Genomic DNA, 23,983 nt, shown 5'->3' with positions numbered 1-23,983 from the left:
CTAAAAACAATATAGAACAAATTATTTTGTATTAAATAAGTAAGATACAAGGGTATATTGTACAACACAGGGAATACAGTCAATATTTTATAATAACTATAAATGGAATATAACCTTTAAAAGTTTGAATCACTATGTCATACACCTGTAATTTATATAACATTGCACAAGTATACTTCAATATAAAAAATGCAAAAAAAAAAAAATAACCCAAACAATAAAGGAACACTTTCCTAAAATGTAATGAATAATGATTCTGTGCTTATAACATAAAAACACAATCAACTGCAGTATAATTTCATTTTGAATGCAAAAAGTGCTAACAAATAAAACTTAAATTGCTGTTTCTACCTGCATTGTGTGTCTCCCGATTTTTCTTTCTGAAACAAAAAGTACAGATAAAAGGAACATGAAAATAATAGGAAAACATTTTACGTTATATTTTGAGAACCATAAAAATTAATTTTATGAATTTGTATTTGTTGTATCAATGAGAAACCATTTGAAGGAAAATTTTCTTAATAATATATTATGGTATAAAAACCTAACTGCAGATACATCAATATAAAGTTAGAATTCACAATTTTCTCAAAGTAACTACAATTCTCCATTTTTCCATACCCAGAAGTCATTGGTTGGGAAGTAAGTCAATCCTTGAAAATCTTACCTATTTGAAAAATGTACTTAAGGGGCTAGTCAGCTCTCTAAGTGATGTGCCAAGTACAGCTGCCCCTTGAACAACATGGGTTTGAACTACACGGATCCACTTATACTTGTATTTTCTTCAATAGTAAATACTACAGTACCACAGGATCCACAGTTGGTTGAATCCATGGATATGGAGAACTGTGAACAGGACGTCTGGCTATACCCCTAGCTACACGCTGTTCAAGGGTCAACTGTTGGTGATTTCTTTTTTTTTTATAAATTTATTTTATTTTTTTAAATGTATTTTTGTCTGCATTGGCTCTTCATTGCTGCACGCAGGCTTTTTCTAGTTGCGGTGAGCGGGGGCTACTCTTTGTTGCAGTGCATGGGCTTCTCATTGCAGTGGCTTCTCTTGTTGCGGAGCACGGGCTCTAGGCGTGCGGGCTTCAGTAGTTGTGGCTCGCGGGCTCAGCAGTTGTGGCTCACAGGCTCTAGAGCGCAGGCTCAGTAGTTGTGGCGCACGGGCTTAGTTGCTCTGGGGCATATGGGATCTTCCCAGACCAGGGCTTGAACCCACGTCCCCTGCATTGGCAGGTGGATTCTTAACCACTGCACCAGCAGGAAAGTCCCTGTAGGTGATTTCTGATGTTTGCTCTGGCACCTGGCCAGGGGTAGGGATGAGTATGTACAGAAAACAAGCAATGGTACAGAAGAAACTTGTAATCCCCAGGGAGGGAAGTGTGGTAGTCACTAGCACTCACGCACTAACAACTGGCATCTGAGCCATCTTTTGCATTTATGTACCTTAGGTTATCCAAACTCTTACATTTTCTTAAAAGCTAATCTACTAAAAACACCAATTTTCCCTTTTATGTACAATTACTCAATACATAAGAATTCTTTAATAGCTATTTGGTAAGGAAAGAAAATAATGATTTTAATATTTAATAATGGAAGCGTTGGCCATGCAATTCTAAGCAGAAACATTGCCCAAAATGCTAGAAATTTTGAAGGAGGTATTATACAAAGAACCAGAACTAATACTATACTAATGTGCATATTGGCATTAATGGTTTGTAATGTCACAAAATGTCTGTTGAAACTGACTGCAGCCTAAGTGAACTTAGTATCCACCACAAAGACTAATATTGAATGCAAGTAAAAATTTCAGGAGAAACTAAACATTTAGCATAGATTAGGTATTATACTATTTTAACTACTGATAGTCATTTTATTTCTTACACTGCTAGTAGAACTTAAAGGACAGGTAAATTTTAATTATGTACCCCTTTCAGTAAATCTATTTATATTTATCCACACCTATTTTTGAAGAGTAATGGTTTTCTAGGCATCCAAATGAAAGTTCCCTAAAGGACTACCTATTTAGCAAAGTGGGGACTAATTCTGCCTCTTATCTGCCAAACTATATTATTTTTGGATTGTGTCTTCATACCTGTGCTGCTTTTTTGTAGGAGTCTCATTCTCTGTCATTTCTGGCATGGTTACAGTGATAGGAACCTACAAGGCATGGAAAGACATGTCAGAAAGTCTAAAGGCATTCTAGTATCTTGGAGAAACTGATTAATAGCAATTTGGTTTGAATACCAAGACGCTAAGAAATAAAAGTGACATCATGAAAAAGCACTGGATTAGGTGTTGTAGATAAGTACAAGAAGATAGGACAAAAAATATTATAACCAGCAGGTGGAGAACATGGTGAATGTCAAATGTGAGGTATAGCCAGAAAGTGCTTGAGAAGATTGGAGGAGAGAAAGGTCATTTTAGGTTTGGAAATCAAGAAAAGCCTAAAGGGGGTGTAGATATGAGCAAGACCTGGAAAGACAGGTAAAACACACTTGTTGGGAGAGTATGTTCTTTGTTCATGATACTGTTTGTTCATGACACAAAATTTAAAACAATGGTCCTCCTCTCTGAATGCAGAAAAAACAAAAGTGACAAGTACACAAATAAATCATATTCCATACATGGAAGCAAGCATTCATTCATTTATTCATTCACTCATTTGCCAGGCTTCTTTCATTTCAAACTGCTAGAAGTCTTAAACATTACCACTTGAGAATCGTTAAAAATCTGAGTTTGAAAATTCTATTTATATTTAAAATACCATGAAACTAAAGAATATATGTACAATATGGAAATATACACCTATGCCAAGAAAGCCTGAAAGCAAATACATTAAAATATTAATCACAGTTATATAAGGCCAGGAATATTATAGGTGACTTCTTTCTCTTTTCTGATTTTCCAGAATTTTGTAATGACAACTTTAATGCTTTTAAATCCCAGGGATTGACAACTTTTCAAAAGAGGTCTGTCAAGTTGGGATACCTGTTCTGATACACTGGAGGAGGCTGCAAGAGCAGTTTCCTATTTTCTCTTTGAGAGAAAAAGAAGGCAGCAAGTAAGGAACCGAAGTCAGTGTGAGTTTAAAATCTGGTTCTGCCATTTCCTAGCTGTGAGGTCCTGGGCAAGTTATGTAACGTCTTGGAACCTCAGATGCTTCATCTCGAAAGTGGATCATAATCACAGAATCTAGATTATTGGGCTGTTTCAAGAAAGGAATGATGAAATAATGCAGGGAGAGGACAACAGCATGGTGCCTAGCTGGAGTAAGAATTTAATCAACATTGGCCATGGATATTAATGAGGTATTTCAGGTTAAGGCTTTAGCTCTAGAAAGGAGGGGGAAGGGTCGTGGGAAAGAAAGAAGTAGATGCAGACAAGGTGCTGACAGAAAAGTACTAACTGAAACAGCCTGAGGAGAAATGTGTGCTCTAGACCCATTTCCAGCAGCTTATTCCAACCTTCTCCCTAACATTTATGAAGGTCCAGATCAGCCTAAAAAACAAGTTCACATTAGATAACCACAGACTGACAATGCGGGACACGTGAGTAAATAAATCAATCCCTGTCACCTTTCTCACCCAAGGGCTTGCAGAATTTCTTCACTTTTGATTCCTGGCTTCCAACGCCTCCCGTTTCTGATCCAAATCTATCATCTTCTGCCAGAAGGTGGTCTATAAGTTATGTTTTCTTCTTACTACGCAAGAGAAAAATCAGTGAATGTTTATAGGTTTCCATTAGCAGCATGGAAAACAAGGACTAGCAACCTAGAGCAGGCAGGCAGATTTTCTGTGGCATACAGAATGATCCTGAATTCTCCCCACCTCTCAAAAGTTAATGAACCTGGTTGCTTTCAAAAGTCACTTCCCCGTGGGTTATGAGTGCTCCACCCTGCACAAAGATGGTAGCACAGCAACCATTGGACAGTCTCCAGGAGGTGATTCTCCCCTTTCTCATGCATGCTCAGTGTTCCTTGCCCTCTGCTGTCCTCAATTCTAAAATTATCTTTCCTTCAATCTCCTACTTCCCCATTCTCTCTTGTGCGAATGACTGAAAACTTACTCGAGGACCTACCACTAAGGCACCAGGAAGACAGCCCTCAGATCTGCACATTGTCTGTGCTCTTAAAAAATGCAAATATGGGGAGGGGAATTCCCTGGTGATCCAGTGGTTAGGACTCAGCACTTTCACTGCCAGGGCCTGGGTTCAGTCCCTGGCCGGGGAACGAAGAGCCCACAAGCCTTGCAGCATGGCGAAAGAAAAAAAAGCAGACATATGGGGGCTTCATCCCAGACAAATGAGAAGTGCTAGGTAGGGCCCAGGAATCTGTATTTTCAACAAGGTCTCTGGGTGATTTTTTTCTTTTTCTTTTCTTCTTTTTTTTTTTTTTTGCAGTACGCGGGCCAGGCCTCACGGGCCTAGCCGCTCCGCAGCATGTGGGATCTTCCCGGACCGGGGCACGTACCCGTGTCCCCTGCATCGGCAGGCAGACTCTCAACCACTGCGCCACCAGGGAAGCCCTTCTCTTTTTTTTTTTGGACAAACTTAGCTCCTCTTTAGGGCAATATTTCCTAAACATCCTGATCATCTGAAGGTACTAGTTTAAAAATACAGATTCTCAGCCCATCCCAGACCCACTGAATCAATCTCTAAGGAAGGAATTCAAATCTCTGATGGAGGGATATGAAATTTAATGAGTGCCCCCAGGTGGTTCTTATCAGGACAATTTGAAAGCACAGGCAGGTATCTTGGTGAAATTTCAGGGACCTGACCAATACTCTACTGTAGGAGAGATTGTTTGGGATGTGGTATGAGAGTTGACCAGATAATTTTACCTATAAACCAGTAAGGCCAGATTTGCCTCATACCCACATGAGTCAGCATTTGGTCATTAATATCACAGTTCCAGTTGTTCCCCTGTAGCCCTTTTGCAAGTCTGCAGATTCATGTTACAATTAAGATACATGAAGTAAAAGTTTTAATTTTTTTTAACATCTAGAATCTTAAAGTAAATGACACTAGAGGCCTATCACATAAGTAAACACATTCAATAAACTTCACTGTGGTGAAAGCCAGTAGTTTACTGAAAGAGGAATATAACAGCAAATCAAAATCATCCAGTTTACCAAATGTCACTATAAATATCCATCTCAAAGCACATTTTAACCAATTCAATTAATCTAATTCAGTGCAAAATTATTTCCATGTCCATTACCTCCTGATATTAAAATTGCATTCCTGACACTGAAAAAGAACATTTACTGGCATGAAGAACTATATAATATTGTCATAAATCCTTGTCCACTTATTAATTAACCTACTAATAAGGAAATGGCACTTTTAATACAGTATTTATGTAACTAAATACAAATATACCCTTTAAAATATTTAAAGTGCCATGAATTTTTGAAAATTGTCAAAACGTTACATTAGTAATCTATGGATTACTGTTTTTCACGGTAAGAAAGAATTATTTCTGAAATCAGTCAAACCCAGTGGTTCTCAAAGTGTGGCCTTCAGATCACCTGCATCAAAATTACATCTTTTAAAACTTTTCTTCCCCTCAGGGTAAAGCTTACATATTAGTCAAATGCACAGATTTTAGTGTAATATTCAGAGAGTTCTGACAAATGCATACACCTGTGTGACACAACCCCTAGCAAGGTACAGATTATCATCATCAGAGAAAGTTCTCTCATGACCCTTCCTAATCAGTGCCTTCCCCCTACTCCCAGAGAGGCGACCAGCCTTCTCATTTTTTTCACCACAGAGCTTTATAATGTATTAACTGAGAATGCTACTGTTTCAAACTTTTACTCAACATGTTAAAATTCATTTGTAGTTTGTTCCTCTTTACTCCTGAGTATGAATATATAATTGTGTGTGAATTTATAACCCAATTTGTTCATTCATTTTTCTGTTCATGGCCACCTGGATTGTTTCCATGTTTTGGCTACTATGAATAAAGCTGCTACCCAAGAACACTGTTGTGTAAGTCTCTTTGTGGATACAGTCTTTCATTTCTCTTGGTAAATACCTACAAGTATAATTGTTTATCACGTCCCCTTAAGTTCCACTCCTAGGTATTTACCCAAGAGATGTCACACTTTCTCCAGAGTGGTAGTACCATTTTGCACCGCCCACGATGTAGAAGAATTGCTCGTTGCTCCACAGCCTCGCCAGTACTGGGTTTTGTCAGCCTGTTAATTTTAGCCATGCTGGTGAGTATATAGCGGTATCCCATTATAGTTTAATTTGCACTTCTTCATGACTAATGATATTGAATGCTCTTTTTTTTTTGCTGCATCACGCACCTTGCGGCATCTTAGTTCCCCAACTAGGGATCCAGCCCATGCCCCCTGCAGTGGAAGCGTAGTGTCCGAACCACTGGACCGCCACGGAATTCCCTTGAATGCTTTTTATGTGCCTATTAAGACCATTTGTAGATCTTCTTTTGTGTGTTCATATTTTTAACCAGTTTTTTAATTGGACTGTTTATCTTTTTATTATTGATTTATAGGAAGTCTTTATATATTCTGAGTTATTAACTGATATATCTTCTGGACACCTGTCCTTTGTCTGAAATATATTTTGCAAACACTTTCTCCTATTACGTGGCTTGCCTATGCTTTTTCTTATTTTCTTTTTTTCTCTCTTCAAGTTCATTGATTCTCTGATTTGATTTGATTGATTTTTTGGCTCCACCTCCAACTAAGGGCACGTGGGACCTTAGTTCCCCACCCAGGGATGGAACCTGCGCCCCCTGCACAGGAAGCAAGGAGTCTTAACCACTAGACTGCCAGGGAAGTCCCTGCCTATGTATTTTCTTAAATGTGCCTTTTGGTGAGCAAAATTCTTGATGAAATATAACATCACTTTTTCTTATCATTTTTTTTTTTTTTTTTTTTTTTTGCGGTACGCGGGCCTCTCACTGCTGTGGCCTCTCCCGTTGTGGAGCACAGGCTCCGGACGCGCAGGCTCAACGGCCATGGCTCACAGACCCAGCCGCTCCACAGCATGTGGGATCCTCCCGGATCGGGGCACAAACCCGTGTCCCCTGCATCGGCAGGCGGACTCTCAACCACTGCGCCACCAGGGAAGCCCCTCAATTTTTTCTTTTACGATTATTTCTCTTTGTGTCCTGGCCAAAAAACCTTTACCCATCCCAAAGATATTCTCCTATGGTTGCTTCTAGAAAGTTTATAATTATAAATTAATTACTAATTAATTATAATATTTAGGTCAATGATCCATATTATTTATGGCATGAGGTAGGGGTCAAAGTTCTTTGTTTTTCATACGGATATTTAGTTGTTTCAACACCATTGCTTGAAAAGATTTCCTTTCTTCAATGGCATCTTTGTTAAAAGTCAAATATCTGTAACAGTGCAGTTCTGTTTCTAGGCTCTCTATTCTGTTGCTCTATATTCTGATCTATCCTTATATTATCACCACACAGTCTTGATTAAGCTTATGTTTAAAATATAGATTCCTACACCCCACCCCAAACCTAATGTATCAGAATCATGGGAGGGAGAGGTCCAGGAATATGCAGTTCTAACAAGCTTCCTGTTGATTCTTATACACCCCAAAGTTAGAAAGTATTACATTACTTTAACACTCCTTCCTCTAAAACTGATACAAATTGGTGAGCTTACACATTAGGGTCCACTTGGAAAGACCAGTGAACTTGGATTTAGGAAACCTGAGCTCTGTCTCAGATTTGCTACTCAATAGCTATATTCCATTTTATTTACCATAACCCAGGGCCTAAGTTTTTTCATGTGTAAAAGAGGGTAGGTCTAGACTCAACTGTTCAAGTATGGATTGAGTATGCACACTGCCTAGCAATTGCAGAAATAAAGATGAATACAGTCTAGATCAGGGCTTTCCAAAAAAGCTTTGTGCAGTGGAAAATCTACTTTCCATATGGTCACCACTAGTCACACGTGGCTATTAAGTGCTTGAAATGGGGCTAGTGAGACCATGGAATAAAATTTTTCATTTTCTATATTTTTAAGTAATTTAAATAGCTACTTGTGGCTAGTGGCTACTGTACTGGACAACACGGGGAATGTAAAAAATAAGTTAAAAGGTGAAAGATGAATTAAAAGATAGGTTAATGAATGTCAGCTTCCTGGTTTTGGTATTGTCCTACATTTATAAAAGATGTCACCTTTGGGTGAAGCGGGGTGGAGAGCACATGGACTCTTTGTACTGTGTTTGTATCTTCCTTTGAGTCTATAATTATTTTTAAAATAAAAAGTTTTTAAAAGCGAATTTAGGGAATTCCCTGGTGGTCCAGTGGTTAGGACTCCGCACATCCACTGCCGAGGGCCGGGGGTGTGGAGGGCAGAAAGAGAACCTGGACCAGACTGTAAAGGAATTTTCTATGCCTAATGAATGTGTTCAGATTTTACCTTAAAATCAGTGGTTCTTGAATAGCAATCCAAGAAACTAGCCTAGCACCACTGGTCTGAAGTAAAATGAAGTCCCCCGGTCTACAGTAAAATAGAAAAAAGGACAATGCAGTTAGGATATTTTTTCTTTTTTATTGGTAATATAACCTACGTACAGTAAGTCACTAACTTAAGTTCACTGCTCCATGCTTTCTTGGAGGCCACGGCAGTGGAAGCCTGTGATCCTAACCACTAGGCCGCCAGAGAACTCCTCATGCGTTTTTATACATGAATACAACTATGTAACCACAACTCTGATCAATATATAGAACGTTACCAGCATCTCAAAAGGCTCTTTCGAGGTCACTGCCACTTAATTCCCTGAAGTTTCTTTTAAAAGTATATATTCAGGGATTTCCCTGGCAGTCCGGTGGTTTAAGACTTCATCTTCCAATGCAGGGGGTGCAGGCTCGATCTCTGGTCGGGGAGCTAAGATCCCACATGCCTTGTGGCCAGAAAATCAAAACATAAAACAGAAACACTACTGTAACAAATTCAATAAAGACTTTTAAAATGGTCCATATAAATAAATAAATAAATAAATAAATATATATATATATATTCAAAGAAGAATATATATTTCCAAAGAAGACATACAAATGACCAACAGGTATGTGAAAAGATGCTCAACATCTAATCATCAGGTAAATGCAAATCAAAACCACAAAGAGATCTCACTTCACACCTGTTAGAATGGCTATTATCAAAAAGTCGAAAGACTGTTGGTGAGGGTGTGCAGAAAAGGGAACCCTCTTGCACTGTTGGTGGAAACATAAACTGGTACAGCCATTATGGAAAGCAGCATGGAGGTTCCTCAAAAAATTAAAAATAGAACTACCATATGTTCCAGCATCACACTTCTGGGTATATATCCAAAGGAAATAAATCACTATCTCAAAGAAATAGCTGTACTCCATTCATTGCAGCATCATCCACAGTAGCCAAGATATGGAAACAACCTAAGTGTCCATTGACAGATGAATAGGTAAGGAAAATACTGTACTATATGAATGTATTATTTTGAATATTGTATGTGATATATATATCTGTATGTATATATCATTTGGCCTTAAAAAAAGGGAAATCCTGACACTTGTAACAACATGGATCAGTCTGAAGGACATTATGCTAAATGAAATAACCCAGACACAGACAAACAAACACTGTATGATCTCACTTATATGTGGAAACTAAAAGAGTCGAACTCATAGTAACAGAGGGTAAAATTGTTGTTACCAGGGGCCAGGGGGTGGAGGAAATGGTCAAAGTGTACAAACAATCAGTTATACACTGAGAAGGTTCTGAAGACCTAATGTACAGCACGGTGACTACAGTTAATGTAAGGTATTGTATATTTGAAATTTGCTGAGATAAAATCTTAATTGTTCTCCCCACAAACGGTAGCTATGTGAGGTGACGGATGTGTTAATTAGCTTGACTGTGGTAATCATTTCACAACGTACACTTATATCAAAGCATTATGTCATATACCTTAAATATATATAATTTTTATTTGTCAATCATACCTCAATAAAGCTGGAAAAAATATATGTATACATTCAGAAGTGTGCTACTACCTCATACATTGCTGGTGGGAATGTAAAATGGTGTGGTCACTTTGGAAAACAGTCTGGCAGTTCCTCAAATAGTTAAACACAGAGTTGCCACATAATCCAGCAATTCCACCTAGGTATATACCCAAGAGAATTGAAAACACATGTTCACACAAAAACTTGTACATGGATATCTGTAGCAGCAATGTTCATAATAGTTTAAGAGTTGGAACAAGGGAAATGTCCTCAAGTGACAAGTAAATAAATTGTGATATATCCACACGGTGGAATATTGTTCAGCAATAAAAAGATGTAAGTACTGATACATGCTACAGCATGGGTGATCCTTTATATTATAAACATTATATTAAATGAAAGAAGTCTGACACAAAATGTCACATATTGTGACCTTTATTTATTCCATTTATAAGAAATGTCCGTAACAGGTAAACCCATAGAGAAAGAAAGTACTTGCCAGGGGTTGAGAAGGATGGGGAGTGAATGCTAATGAGGAAGGTGGGGTGGGGGGTCTTCGGGGGATGATGAAATGTTCTAAAATTAGATAACAGTGATGGTTGCACAACTCCCTAAACATACTAAAAACAAATGAATTACTCTTTAAATGGTAAACTTCATGGTATGTGAATTATGTCTCAATCAAGATCTTCAATTAAAAAAAAAACTGTTTGATAGAAGTCTCTTTGGGTAATTTGAAACTCTGCCCATTCACCTTTTTCATCACTTTGTACATCTGCTTTCTTTCAGCATATAATTTCAAAATTCTACTTAGTTACCAGTCATCCCCAATTTCCCTAACACAGGGAAAATGTGAAGCCACCAAAAAGTACTGGCATTTATTTAAGAGAAGATTTAGTTTAACTTTCAGTGGCAAGTTGCATTTTCTTCCCACCAAGAAGCAAATTAGTGGTAAAGGTTAATTTTAATTGTGTCTTTAGATACTATGAAGAGAAAAACCTAATTCTTATAAAAATTTCAAGCTGGAATTAAAGTGTCTTAATTGAAAATATTTTATGGCACATTGCTTAAACATCATTTGTCCATGGGTTGAGAAAGATCTTTTCAATCTCGGTATTTGTCTTGCTGCTGTTTAACGCATTCCTAAGCATTTTACAGTTACTTAAAATGTTTTAAGAGTGGCTACGTAGATATGCAATTTTAAAATATGTTCCATTTCTTTATATGAGATCTATAATAAGTCCTTAGTCCTCTCCAATCAAAATGATTTACACTACTGAACTAGAATATGATCCATGGAAATTACAACGCAATTAAGCATTAATTCCTGGTCTGGGTCACAGTCATTAAAATGTTAGGCCATAGGCAATGCTATGTTCTGTTTTTTACTTAAGGTGGGCATTTCTCCATGTCATTCAAAATTGTGATTACAGCATTTATGTTTAGTATCTTGGATATACGTATGCTATCATCTTATTTAGTGCTTTGAAGCACCTTTGCTCTCTGTATTTTGCTAGATGAGCTACAATTTGCATTTATCTTCACCATTTTAGGTTAATAACCTCCTACCTGGTCTACGGGGTTCAACTCATTAAATCTTGAAATCTGGCATGTATGTATTAATAGTGGGAATAGCACAGGGGTGCTTTTCACACCCAAAAGAATCCTTCTTCTATGCATGTGGTTTCAGCAGCTGCTTTCCATCTTGGTGGGAACTTGAGGAGCTGTTTATGAGTGTGCTGTGTTGTCTTCTGCTTTCTGTAACTGCTATCAGAAGTTCTAATTTTCTCTGCCATTAAAGAAATATTACGTCCTTTAACAATGTCTATTGGCTCCCACCATCATGTTCGGTGCAATCAGTCATGGAGTTTTCATAAATGTCAACCTTGAGATGCTATGACATATATAAGAATATGAAATAATGAAGTCCTGCTTTTACTGGGCAGTTGAGTGAAACTATATTTCAAGAAAAAGAAATAAGCCAAGGGCATAGTAATTTGCTGAATGCAATTTTAAATTTTTATTTTTAAGCTACACAAGTAAACTGTTTGTATAAAAAAATGGTTTTGTTTTGTTTTGTTTTTTTTGTGGTACGCGGGCCTCTCACTCAACCTAATATCTCCACCCATACAATGTAGTTATATGTACTGATAGTCAAATTTATTTATTTACCTATTTATTTGTTATGTATTGTATCTCCCCCAAATTCACATGTTGAAGTCCTACTGCCCAATACTTCAGAATGTGACTGTATTTGAGGATAGGATCTTTAAAAAGGTAATTAAGTTAAAATGGGGTCATTAGGGTAGGCCCTAATCCAAGATGACTGGTGTCCTTATAAGAAAAGGAGATTAGAATGCAGACCACACAGACGTAGGGAGGACCACGTGAGGAGAAAGCAACCATCTACAAGCCAAGGAGAGGCTTCAGAAGAAACTAAACCTGCTAACACCTTAATCTTGGATTTTGAGCCTCAAGAACTTTAAGAAAATTAATTTTTCTTGTTTAAGCCATCCAGCCTGTGTATTTTGTTATGGCAGCCCTAGCAAATAAGTAAATAAATAAATAAATATTGATAAATAAATAAATGTTACAAGTAAACTTGTATAGAATACCTATCCTTTGGGATGGGGAGGAGAACATATGTTAATAAATGATGCACAGAATTTCTCTGGAAGGACTGTCTTTGAGGAAGGGAAATGGGGACACAGTACACAGGAGACCTAGTGTATATCTTCAAATGCAATTTTAATTTTTGCCACATGTATGCATTATGAATTAATTTTTGTCTTTCTAATAAATGCATTTAAGGCTATAATATTTCCTCAAGGTACAACTTTGTCCACAGCCCATAAATTTTGACAGGTAATATTTTCAAGTTATTAATTTCTAAATAGTATACAGTTTCACTTAAATATTAAATTATTTTTTAAATGCTATACTGAAAAACAAAAAAATAAACATTACCCCTAACCACATCCCTTTTTTCGAGGAGGAAAATCAAAGTCCCCATTACCACCTATTCATTCTACCCTCTCCCAGTTGGTAATCAAATTTGAGATCAATTTCCTTGATCTTTCTACAGTTATTTACATATATGCATTATCACATGCACAACTTTTTTTATAAAAATTAAATCATGCTCTATGTCACTCTGCAATATGCTTTATTTTTACTTAGAAATACATTATGGACATCCTTCCAGTAAGTACATATCAATTTAACCTACTCTTTTTCATACCTGCATAGCATTGTGTAACATGGATGAGCCATCATTTATTTAGCTGTTACCCACTGATGAATACTCTTTATCCCTCTTTCTTTTTTATTTATTTTATTTTAAAAATTTTTATTGGGGTATAGTTGATTTACAATGTTGTTATCCCTCTTCCTTTTTTACTTCTGGGTTTTGTTTTGTTTTGTTTGCTATTAAAAACAATGCTGACAAAAAAAGGGTATAATCAACATTTTTTAAATTTTTCAGTCCAAAGCAACACAAAATATCTTATTATTGCTTAACTTGCATCTCCTTGAGGACTAATGAGGCTGAATACCCTTTCATATGTTATAAATCATTTATATTTCTTTTTTCCATGATTTGCTTGTTTTTATTACCTTGACTTTTTCTTCTTTGTAATTTCAACTTTTATATCCTCTTCAAACTTAGGTAAAGTAAAAAGCTTTCCAAGAAGTTATATTTCTTCTTTTTGGTTCCACTTTTGTTAAGAGTGTGTGTGTGTGTGTGTGAGAGAGAGAGAGAGAGAGAGAGTGAGAGAGTGAGAGAGTGAGAGAGTGAGAGAGTGAGAGAGTGAGAGAGTGAGAGAGTGAGTGAGGAGGGGGGGGAACTATTTCCTTGCATTACAACTGGCAATAAAAAATTTTCAATTTTCAGAATTTGAGATTTTCTGTGTAGCCCTGTTACATGATATATTTTTGTTAAGTGTTATATGAGTATTTGAGAAGAGTGTGTATTTTTAGCTCCTTAGGTATAAAGTTTTATCAACTATTTTAAATTAAATGTTTGTTGTCTGGAATTAAATTTTGATAACAAGTTACTACGCATTTTCTTCCATTCAACATTTGCCTGGAGTATGTATGTGTGTATTTTATTTTTAACCTTTCTGCATTATTTTGTTTATATTTGTCTAAAATAACACAAATCTGGAGATTTGTTTCTACATAATTTAAGAGCTTTTTTAAAAAAAAATGAGAATGTATTACAGTCACATTTATTGTAACTATTGCTACATTTGGTCATATTTCACTTTTTTTCTCTTCCCTCCTCCACTAAGTTTTTATTTTTCCTTGGCTGGCTTTTTGTTTATTTTCCTCAATATCTTCTTTCCTTCTATATCTATTCTATTCATAAATATCCTTAACAATTTTAAGAAACATACTGTAGTGGACATTTGTTAGACATTTTCTCCTCTCCACTCCATGAACTTCCCCAATTCTCACTTAGGTATGTACCCCTCCCCAGCACAGCCCTTGTGCTTCAGTAGTAGGCCTTGGCAGGTCTTGGCAAATGATTTTTTTTCTGACAACAGTGACTGGTCTCTGACCTATCCAATCAAAGCAAAGCTCAGGACTTTTCTTTGATGATGTGGGTAGCTGTGCCCTTTCTCCCTCCAATTTAAAGAGAAAGCAGGTAATTCCAAATACTGAACTTGCAGACATCTTGCAAAAGAGGGAAGCCAGTCTGAGGATGAAACTGACACACAAAGAAAAGCAAAGCTGAGAGGATAAAGCTGACAGAAAAGGAATCACATATCAATAACTTAAGATATACTAATATTAAATTTAAACAAATTTTCTTCCTATTAAAAACAGTATCTATGGTCTCCTCTTCTACCACTACAGAAGTTTTAACACACTCTAATTCTTACCCACCAAATGCCCACCATCTCCCCTCTGCCAAAGACTTACTGAAATTGTGCAGAATTTTAGTTCTAGAGTATTAGTTCTCCTCCTAGATATATATTTCATGTCCAACAGCTCATAGTTTTCTTCTTTGTTCTTTTGTACCACATTTTGGAAGAACTCCTTGGTCTGATCTTCTAGTTCATTAATTCAGTCATCTATTACAACCATGCTGCTATTCAGCCTGCTATTAAAGTTTTTATTTCAGAAAACATGTTTTCAATTTCCAAAAACTGTCTTGTTCTTGTTTCTTTTTCATAGCACCCCATTGTTATTTTATGGAAATTATATTCCCTAAAATCTTTCAGGATTATTTTTGAATAACAAATATTATCTTTTATCTATTATATTCAATTTGTTTTCTCAAAAATCAATTCCTCTGTTTGTTCAGCTTGGTGTCCCTCTTTCACCCTCTTGATTTTCCTTAAATATTTAGTGAGTCTTGGTTAATAGAACTGATAGCTAAAGTTGGTTTCCCCAGCACAGTGGTTCTCAACTCTGGATGCACTGTAGAAATCATCTTTAAAAAAAGAAAAGAAAAGAAAAGAAAAGCTCCCTAGGTGCTTTTAATGGGCATCCACCACTAACAACCACTGCTTTAATATACGTGAATATCACTCTTCTCCCCATCATGGAAGTGTATGCTGATTATGAGAGTGCTGGCTATCCAGAGAATCATGCAGAGATGGAGGGGAGCAGCTAGATGGGTAACTTCTGAAGGAAGGAACCCTACTTTCACAGGGGCACTTAGAAGTTCTCTGAGGTATAACCCTGATTCTCTCTCTGGCCCTCAAGCCCAAGATGGAGATACACCCAATTTATATAAATAAGTTCTAGTAGCTTAGCTCGAGAGTAAACACTGTAATTAGCTATTCTAATTAGGCCTGGTACAGTTGTTCTAAAATCCAGTAACTAATTACCTTTTGACCATTGTTACCATCTGAATATTTGCTTTCCCCATCCCTCCCCCCCAAATTCATATGCTGAAATCCTAATCCCTAAAGTGACAGTATTAAGAGGTGGGACCTTTAGGAGATGATTAGGTCATGAGGGATTGGTGCCCTTATAAAACCCAGAGAAGGTTTTATAAGGCCCAGAGAAGTCGCTTGCCCCTTCCACCTTGTGAGGATGCAGCAAGAAGCAGGCGGTCTGCAACTCAGAAGAAGGCCTTCACCAGAATCCAACCATGCTGGCACCCTGATCTGGACTCCCAGCCTCCAGAACTGTGAGAAATAAATTTCAGTGGTTTATAAGCCACCCAGTCTATGGTATTTCGTTATAACAACCAAAATGGACTAAGACAACCAACCTCAACTTTTCAAAGTCTCTGAGAATTGGGGTTTTCCACAATTGTGTTGGCAAAACTCACTTTTCTAGTGTTTCTGCTTTAAGCCTGTATCAGGTTGCAGATTTCTCAATGCTATAAGGTTTGTCACCAAGCTGCTCCTATATGCTTTTCATTTCTCCTAAAGTCCTCAATGTTTTTCGTCTTTAGATGACACCTTTCCCAGCTTCTCAACACTAATAAGGATGTGCCCTTATTCTCCCATTTTCTTATTCTTGTTATTTAACTGGATTTTTTCATTATACAAATAAAATACCCTTATATTAAACTACTCCGATCATTCTGAAGGATTTAAGTTGTAAAAGTAGTAGTCTTCTCCACCAACTGTCCTCCTCAAATGTCCTATTAACACTCTTTAGTACTTTCTTACTTTTTGGCACTGTAAGATGCTCCAGACTCATCTTGTGACATACATCCTATTGTTTCTCTGGAGAAGCCTGACTAATATAGTGGGTAATCAGTAAGGTGCAGGCAGGAGCTTTTTAAAGCTCCTCAAGTGATTGTGAGGCACGGCCACTGTAATCGGTAACACAGATTCTCTCAAGTTCCCCATATTCTTCACCTGACATTAATGAATGAATGGTAGAGTGGAGTGAGACTAGCCTTTGATATCAGACTGAGGATCAAATCTCAAAGTTGACATTTACTAGCTATTTGCTTTTAAAAATAAGTATTCCTTGAAGTCTTAGTATCCTCACATTTAAAATTGGGAGATTATCACCAACCCCTCAAAGAACCCTTAGGAGTTTACATGATAATACGTTTAATGGATCAAGCAAAGTGCCTGGTATGTAGCAAGAGCTAAAGACACTTTACTTGCCTTTCTTCCATTTCCCCCCTAATTCACTGGGAAGATGAAGGTCATCTGGTTCACCTTCCTTAACTGGATCCCACATTTATCATTACAGACCTCTGTCTATACATCTGTCCTTTCAGGCTACCAGAACATCCTAAAGCTAATTCCACCACCTGTGGAGAGAGATTCTATACTTGATTCTTTCCTCTTTAGTACTATATTCCCTCCTTAACCATTTCTCTCTTGTTTCCAAAATACAAAGAGTTTCCTCATATTAAACTGGAATTTACTGCCTTTTCTGTCTATCATTCCGTTTCTTTCCTCCTTTCCCATGAAACGTCTCACCTTTCCTTCACTGGCCAGTCTCTTCTAAAGCCCGTGGCAGTACGCCTTCTGATTGCTCCTGCTAGCCAAAACTGCTTTCTTAGAGGTCAGGGACTATTTTTCACCAAGTCAAAGGTCTTCTCCTCTCTGCAGGATTTGAGGCTGCTGATCTCTGCCTTTTCTTGAAATTCTCTCTCCCAGGCTGTCTTCCTCTCTCCAATTATGCATCATCTTTCTCTAACATGAATCCTCGTCTTTCTCTCACTTTGACTTCCAAGGCTGAATGCTTTTTTTCTATTTGCTTTTCCCCTGCAAAGTTTCAAATTGTTTCTGTGTAAAAGCTGTTATGTTTTCTACAATAAAGCTACATTTCAACACTGATCTTACTCCAAATCTTTGGTTAGGCAAAGCTCTCTTCAGAGCAATTCATTTCAAAACCAATAAACAAGAGTCTGTGTGCAACATGTCAAATGGCCTTGCCTCTTAAGAGACCTATTTCTGATTTCTCCATTTTATCAACGACACCAAAATTTTAACATGGCTTTAAACTCAAAAGTAACCTTCAGATCTTCTCACCGAATCCTATCAATTTGTTGCACAATGTTCTTCTCATGTTTGTTACTACCACCTTAGATGAGTCCCCATTTTACACAGCTCTGGTTCTTTCTTGCTCCCAGCCTTTTCCCTATTCTTCAATGGTTTTATACTCCAATGTCTCATTCATCTTTCCACTGCGCTGTATCCTATCACATGCCTGTCCTGCTCCAGAATCTACAGTACCATTTTCCAACATCTACTGTATCAAATCCAAACTCTTGGGTCCTACCTTTCATGACTCTACCTCACATTGCCTTCTTTATTGCAGGGCTCACTCATCCATTTCTACCTAGTACAACACACAGAGGAGCAGGGTTATATAGCTGATCGCATCATCTACTCTTCCCTCCTCCCCAATTCAGACAGATGTTTCCCTGTGCTCCTTATCAGCTAGTTTATTTTTTGCTAAATTTATGCTATTTTCCCACTGACACAACCTTTCCACTTTGCTCTGCTTATCCAAATCCTACAAACTCTTTAAAGCCCAGTGCAAATACGTCCTCTTCTATAAAACCTTCCCCAATATTTCCAGCTAACACTAAACCTTCTACCTTTGTTCTGGACTCTATCACTCCCACTTCTTAGCAATTTTGTTACAAAAATATATCCTTTCTCTCATATATTATTAATTTCTCCTTCCCTATTAGTGCTTTTACATTAAAATATATTATTCATTTTTTTCCTATTTAAAAGATTAAAATTTTTTTTTTTCCTTTTCTGACCTTGCCACAGATTCTAGATGTTCCTAGTCTCTTCTCCCTTCCCACCATCAGGCTCCTTGAACAAGTAGTTTATACTCACTGTCCTTTCATCCTCACTTCCCATTCACTCTTCAACTCCCTGTTACATGGCTTTTATTCCTAAAACTGTTTACAACAAGCTCACACATCAGGATCTCCACACTGCCAGATCCTATGAACTCTGTAGGAAATATCTTGGTTTTGGCCTTCTGGCAATACCACCTCGCTCTTCCTTTGGACAGCTTCTCTGTCTGATTCCTGAGGTCTGATATGACTATCAAACATGGGCTCACCTCTGGGGTGGGCACAGGGCTGACCAACAAGACTCTGCACAAGGAGGAAAACTGGCTGAGGCTGAGTTAGCCCCACAGACCCATGTGATCCTAGAAGCTGCTTTCTCTGGTCTTCCCAAGGCTTCATTATTCTACCTTCCTTCACTTCCATGAACTTACCAGTATCTATCCATAAATCCCCCTTTCTTGCTTAGGTTAGCCAAAGACAATTTCTGCTGCTCTAACCAAAGAGAAATTGATCCTGCAAGTGGAGTTGAGGTAGAAGTGGTACCTCTCATGGTTACACTACAAATTTCTTCTCCCTGTCACCTTCACTACAGGCTTCTGCTGTTTAAGAAATTATAGTAGCTAAGGGGAGACCGCTTTTGCCAAGGGACCCAATAATGGCTTCATTAATTTGGAGGGAAGGCTGTCTGGGGCTCCTCATGCAGCCAGGTAATAGACAAAAGGGAAGTCACAGGGAGCATAGGTGGGAACAGGGAGAACCCTGGGGCACCTCTATTTACTAATACTAGCAGCAAAATTACCACACTACTGCTACATTACACAGACAAGGTCTGCCAGGGCTCAGACCCCTCAGGAATAAAAGTTTGCATGTCTGACTACACATGTCTGACCCCAAAGTCCGTGCTCTTTAACATACCACTTTCTACCATGACAATCTACTTGTAGCTCCTTAATCAAGAAATGCCCTCTCTCATCTCCATGCCTTTGCACCTATCACTGTGTTTGGAATGCTCATATCAACTTTCCAACTGGGAACTCCTAATTATCCTCTTTGAAACTTTCTCTGATCCCTACAGGTTAGTCCCAAACATCCTGACATAATACATACTCCACAATATCTTAACAGGAAATACACTCTATATGCTTATTGGCTATTCCCACTAGACCGTAAGCTTCTAAATGGTAGACACCACATCTTCCATATTGTATGCTCAACAACTAGTACTCAGTACGGGAGTAATAAATGTCTATTGAAGGAATATCTGGTCTTTCTTAATTTTACATGGTATTAATCACTGCATCATCAATTTTGAGTACTTACGTTTAAATTAGCTAATGAATATTGTGTTCAGTCCCTTATTTGATATGATGCTCTCCAATCCTCCCAATAAGTCTAAAAACTTCTTGAGAGCTGAGTCCAACCATTTACTACTTCTGTATTCTCTTTAGCACCTAAGAGTATTTGGACACGTGGTAAGCACTCAATAAATACTTGATGAACTGAATTAAAAACAGCATATTAGCACATTAATAGGAGCAATTTATTATGCCCTACTGATCTAATTAAAAGATCTGGACTTCTGAAGTAGTGCAATTGTACCCGTATGGAAAATTTAATGAGAAAAAGAAAAATTATCTAATTGAACAGTTAACAGCTTTTCTCTTAGAGTTCCACAAATATTTTACAGATAACAAGAGTCGACTTCCAGAGCTCAGAATAAAAGACTCAAGGCATATATTTCCAGGCATGTTGGAAGGATGATTACATGTTTAAGCGATCTATCATAACCATAATTACTTAAATTCCACTAATCCCTAATAAATCCATAATAGGAGTCTAGGACATAAAAATATTTAATAGTGAAATCAGTTAATGCCAAATCAACCTATGCTAAAGATGTATATGGTTATCTTTGCATAATACATAACACAACAGTCATTTACTCATTTCACAAACATTTTTTGAGTGCCTACTAATAAGTGCTATGTTAGGTCCCAGAAGTACAAAGATGAAGAGAACACAGTTGCTATGTTCACGGGGTTCTAGCTCCACATGCTGCAATGGTATTTAAGAATACAGTGTGAATCATACCTCCTGGAGCTCTCAATGTGGCTGCTCTAGGGGTAGCAGGCTCATGGAGAAGGTGGATAAACACATACTCAACGGCAATGTGATTAGTGTTAACACAGAAATAAGTACAAGCTGTTATGGGGCCACAGAAAATCATCAACCTACTGAAGAAGTCAGGAAAATACATGGAAGAAACTGACATCCATACATGAATTCAATGTGAGTTAAGATGTGAGGAAGCTACCACGACAGAAACATCTGGGATGGAATCAAACCTGAAACTATGGTTGCAAACAGAGTGGGGAGGTTTCAAAGCAAATCAATCCAACCTACAGCAAACTATTGTAGAAGAGCGAAAACTAAAATACTCCTTGCCGTTAAGTTTGAGAATAATGAAACACATATACAAAAGAAGTTATAAATAAATGTATTAAAGTAAAAGAAAGTTAAACCACTACATGATGTAACCACAAAGGGAGTCTTTTAAACAATATGTGGATTAAAAGTTCAAAGGGAGCCAATCACTGAAGAGAAAGGGCTGTCCAGGAAAACCTTCATTAAAGTTTAGGGTTAGAACTGTTGTCACTGGGGAGAGGGCGCACAGGGAGGGGCATCCATATGCTGAGAAAGACCAATGTCATTAACAAAAGCAGGGATCTGAACTGCATATCTGTGGGACCACAAGGAGGCTCATGCTGGGAAGTAGCGGGGGGAAAGCTGGACACATGAGTGAAGGCCTAATTTAGAAGAGCCTGGAAGGCAAGCCTAGTGGATTGGACGTTGCTCTAGACACATAGTAGTTCTCAACCCTGACTGCTGAATTGAAACACCTGGGGAGCTTTAAAAACTACACCTACAGCTGAGGTTAACCCCACATCAAAAGTAAGAGACTCTCTGGGGCAAGCAGTCTGGGCATTAAAATGTAAAAGTACATAAGATGATTCCACTGTATAGTCCAGACTGAGAACCACTGGGTTAGAGGATAAAAAGGTAAGACATGAAAGATATGGTTAAGACCCAAGCTTGATTCAGTCTCTGTTTATAAGCAACAATTTTGAGTTGATTGCCTGTTGAAGCCTATCTCCTAACTTGAGTTAAACATTCTCAGTTTTCTTATGTTTCTTTTCCCTTGTTGACAATGCTAAGGTCTGAAAATAGGAAAACAGCAGATCAATTTCTCTTACCTGCCTATTTCACTGACTGCACAGTCTGCAACTTTAGAATTTTATTTCCATGAAATAAAATTCATGGAATATTATTTATAGCATTTCAATCCTATGCTGCCCTTGAATCCCTGCAATGAGGTGCTTTTATTCCAAAGAATGTTCTAGGCTGCATGCATATCTGGATTTTATAAAACTTCTTTTTTAAATATAGAGAGAATGTAATACCTATGTATAAAAAAGTCATACTGCTTAGATTAGAGAAAAACGTGAGATTAAGTTCTTCTTTACACTGTTCCTGAGACAGGATACTGTTCCTGGTTTCATTAGTGCAATGATTACAAAGTATTTTGCTTATTTTGTAACAATTACTTTTAACGTACTTCACAAATAAAGGGAAACACCAAATGTATCCCATACAGCAACTCTGTACTACATTAAACACGCGTCCTGTGTAGGAGGAAAAAGTCATCAAAGTGATTAGAGTGCATGACAGCCTGTTGATCCTTCAAAAAGCAGGTTTGCTTGTTTGATTGCTTTTTAAGAAAAAGCAAAGGTACAAATATGCTTCAGAATCTGTTACTCGCGGAAGGGTTTATTCAAGAAATCTGTACTTTGATAAGTAAGCAACTCTCTTTTTTCCGCAAACTTAAGTTACCCACAACTGTCTAGTTTTGTGTGGTGTTAGGTCAATATATCTACTTAATAGTAAAAACAGCATGAGAACGTAAGCTGGAAGTCATCAGCTGGGATCCCACATATAGGTTTATGCATTCTCTTATCTCCAGATAAAGTTAATAAATTCGAAGGACCATATCCCACTGTAACCGTAGTGGGGGGAGGGGGAAGGGGCCAGCGGGTATGGGAGAATCGTTCCTATTCAGAAAGGAAAAGAAAGGCTTCTAAAAAGAAGACGCAAGCCTAACTCTCCGACACAGGTGTCAGAGTTAAAAAGCAAGTCACAGGAGTCTGACCAGTGGGTCCGAAGGAAAATCGGAGGGCAAGGAAAGAAGAGGGAATGAAGGAAACAGGAAAAGGTGAAGGAGGCGGGCAAAGGCCATCCGGTATGAACCTGAATGCCCAGCTCTTTATGCACTCGGGGCAGCGTGGAGCCCTTCTCGCCCCGCGCGCATGTCGGGGGTCGGTACGCAGCGCGATCCCCCCACGGGCCTGGCACCAGGGGACGCGGGCGCCGGGAGGTCGGGGAGAAGAGGGGTGCGCGCACCTTCGGCGCTCGCGCCCCACTAGGCTCCGCACGCAGGGGTCCCCAGGAGGAAGACACACTTTGCGCAGCCCTCGCCTCCGGGAGCGGGGAAGGGGTGGGTGGAGCAGAGCCCGGAGCCGCCCCCCGGAGCCGCCCCCGCAGCCCCGGCCCCCGCCCCCCGCCCCGGCTGTCAGCGGCCCCCTCCAGCAGTCACTCACCCCGGGGCTGCATGGGCTCGGCCGCGGCGGCGGCGGCGACCCCAGCCTGGGTCATGATCCCAAGCGGGTTCCACAGGGTTGTCCGACCGCCCGGGCGAATCTCTCAGTCTGCGGCCGCCGCTTGCTCCTCTGGGGCTGGGGGAGCGCGGGCCCAGGCCCTCCTCTCCCCCCGCCCCCGCCGCCTCTTCCTGCGGCCACTGCCGCAGCTGCGAGCCCGAGCCTTCAAGGCCGGAGACCCGGCGGCAGCACGGCCTCAACTTTCCCAGCCCCCCTCCCCCCGCCCCTCCCGACCCCTCCCCCCGCCCCTCCCGACCCCTCCCCCCGCCCCTCCCGCGGCCGCCGCTCGGCTAGCTAACAGCCTATCCTGGGTGCACCGCGGTCCCGCCTCTGCCACTCATGGCACCAATCCGATCCCGGGGAGGCTGCCGTGGTAGCCGATCAGAACCCGAGACGCCGTTGCGCTCTGCTAGAGGGCGGGAGGAGGTGGAGGGAAAAGTGAAGAGTGAACGGGCCTCTGGCGGCCCAATGAGGAGGGCCGGGGGGCGGAGGTGTGCAAGTTGGGTTGAAGGAACAGGAAATATTCTT

General features: G+C 39.0%; 1 protein-coding gene across 2 annotated transcripts in view; it reads right to left on the bottom strand.

The window, feature by feature from the left end:
* Positions 1-23,666, bottom strand: part of USF3 (upstream transcription factor family member 3) — a 44,078-nt gene extending 20,412 nt beyond the window's left edge. Inside the window, exons 1-4 of one of the 2 annotated variants that reach the window (XM_004272051.3) lie at positions 23,399-23,666; positions 3,585-3,709; positions 2,102-2,166; positions 352-380 (exon numbers count right to left, since the gene is read on the bottom strand). In XM_004272051.3, the coding sequence (XP_004272099.1) occupies positions 352-380; positions 2,102-2,148 (76 nt within the window). In that variant the 5' untranslated portion in view covers positions 2,149-2,166; positions 3,585-3,709; positions 23,399-23,666. The remainder of the gene's footprint in view (positions 1-351; positions 381-2,101; positions 2,167-3,584; positions 3,710-23,398) is intronic. The other variant, XM_033432144.2, reaches the window with a different exon arrangement.
* Between the last annotated feature and the right edge of the window lie 317 nt (positions 23,667-23,983).

Source organism: Orcinus orca, chromosome 5 (assembly GCF_937001465.1).
Source record: "Orcinus orca chromosome 5, mOrcOrc1.1, whole genome shotgun sequence".
NCBI lineage: Eukaryota > Metazoa > Chordata > Mammalia > Artiodactyla > Delphinidae > Orcinus > Orcinus orca.
Note: the sequence above shows the minus strand (reverse complement) of the source record. Positions and strands in the feature narration are given on the sequence as shown.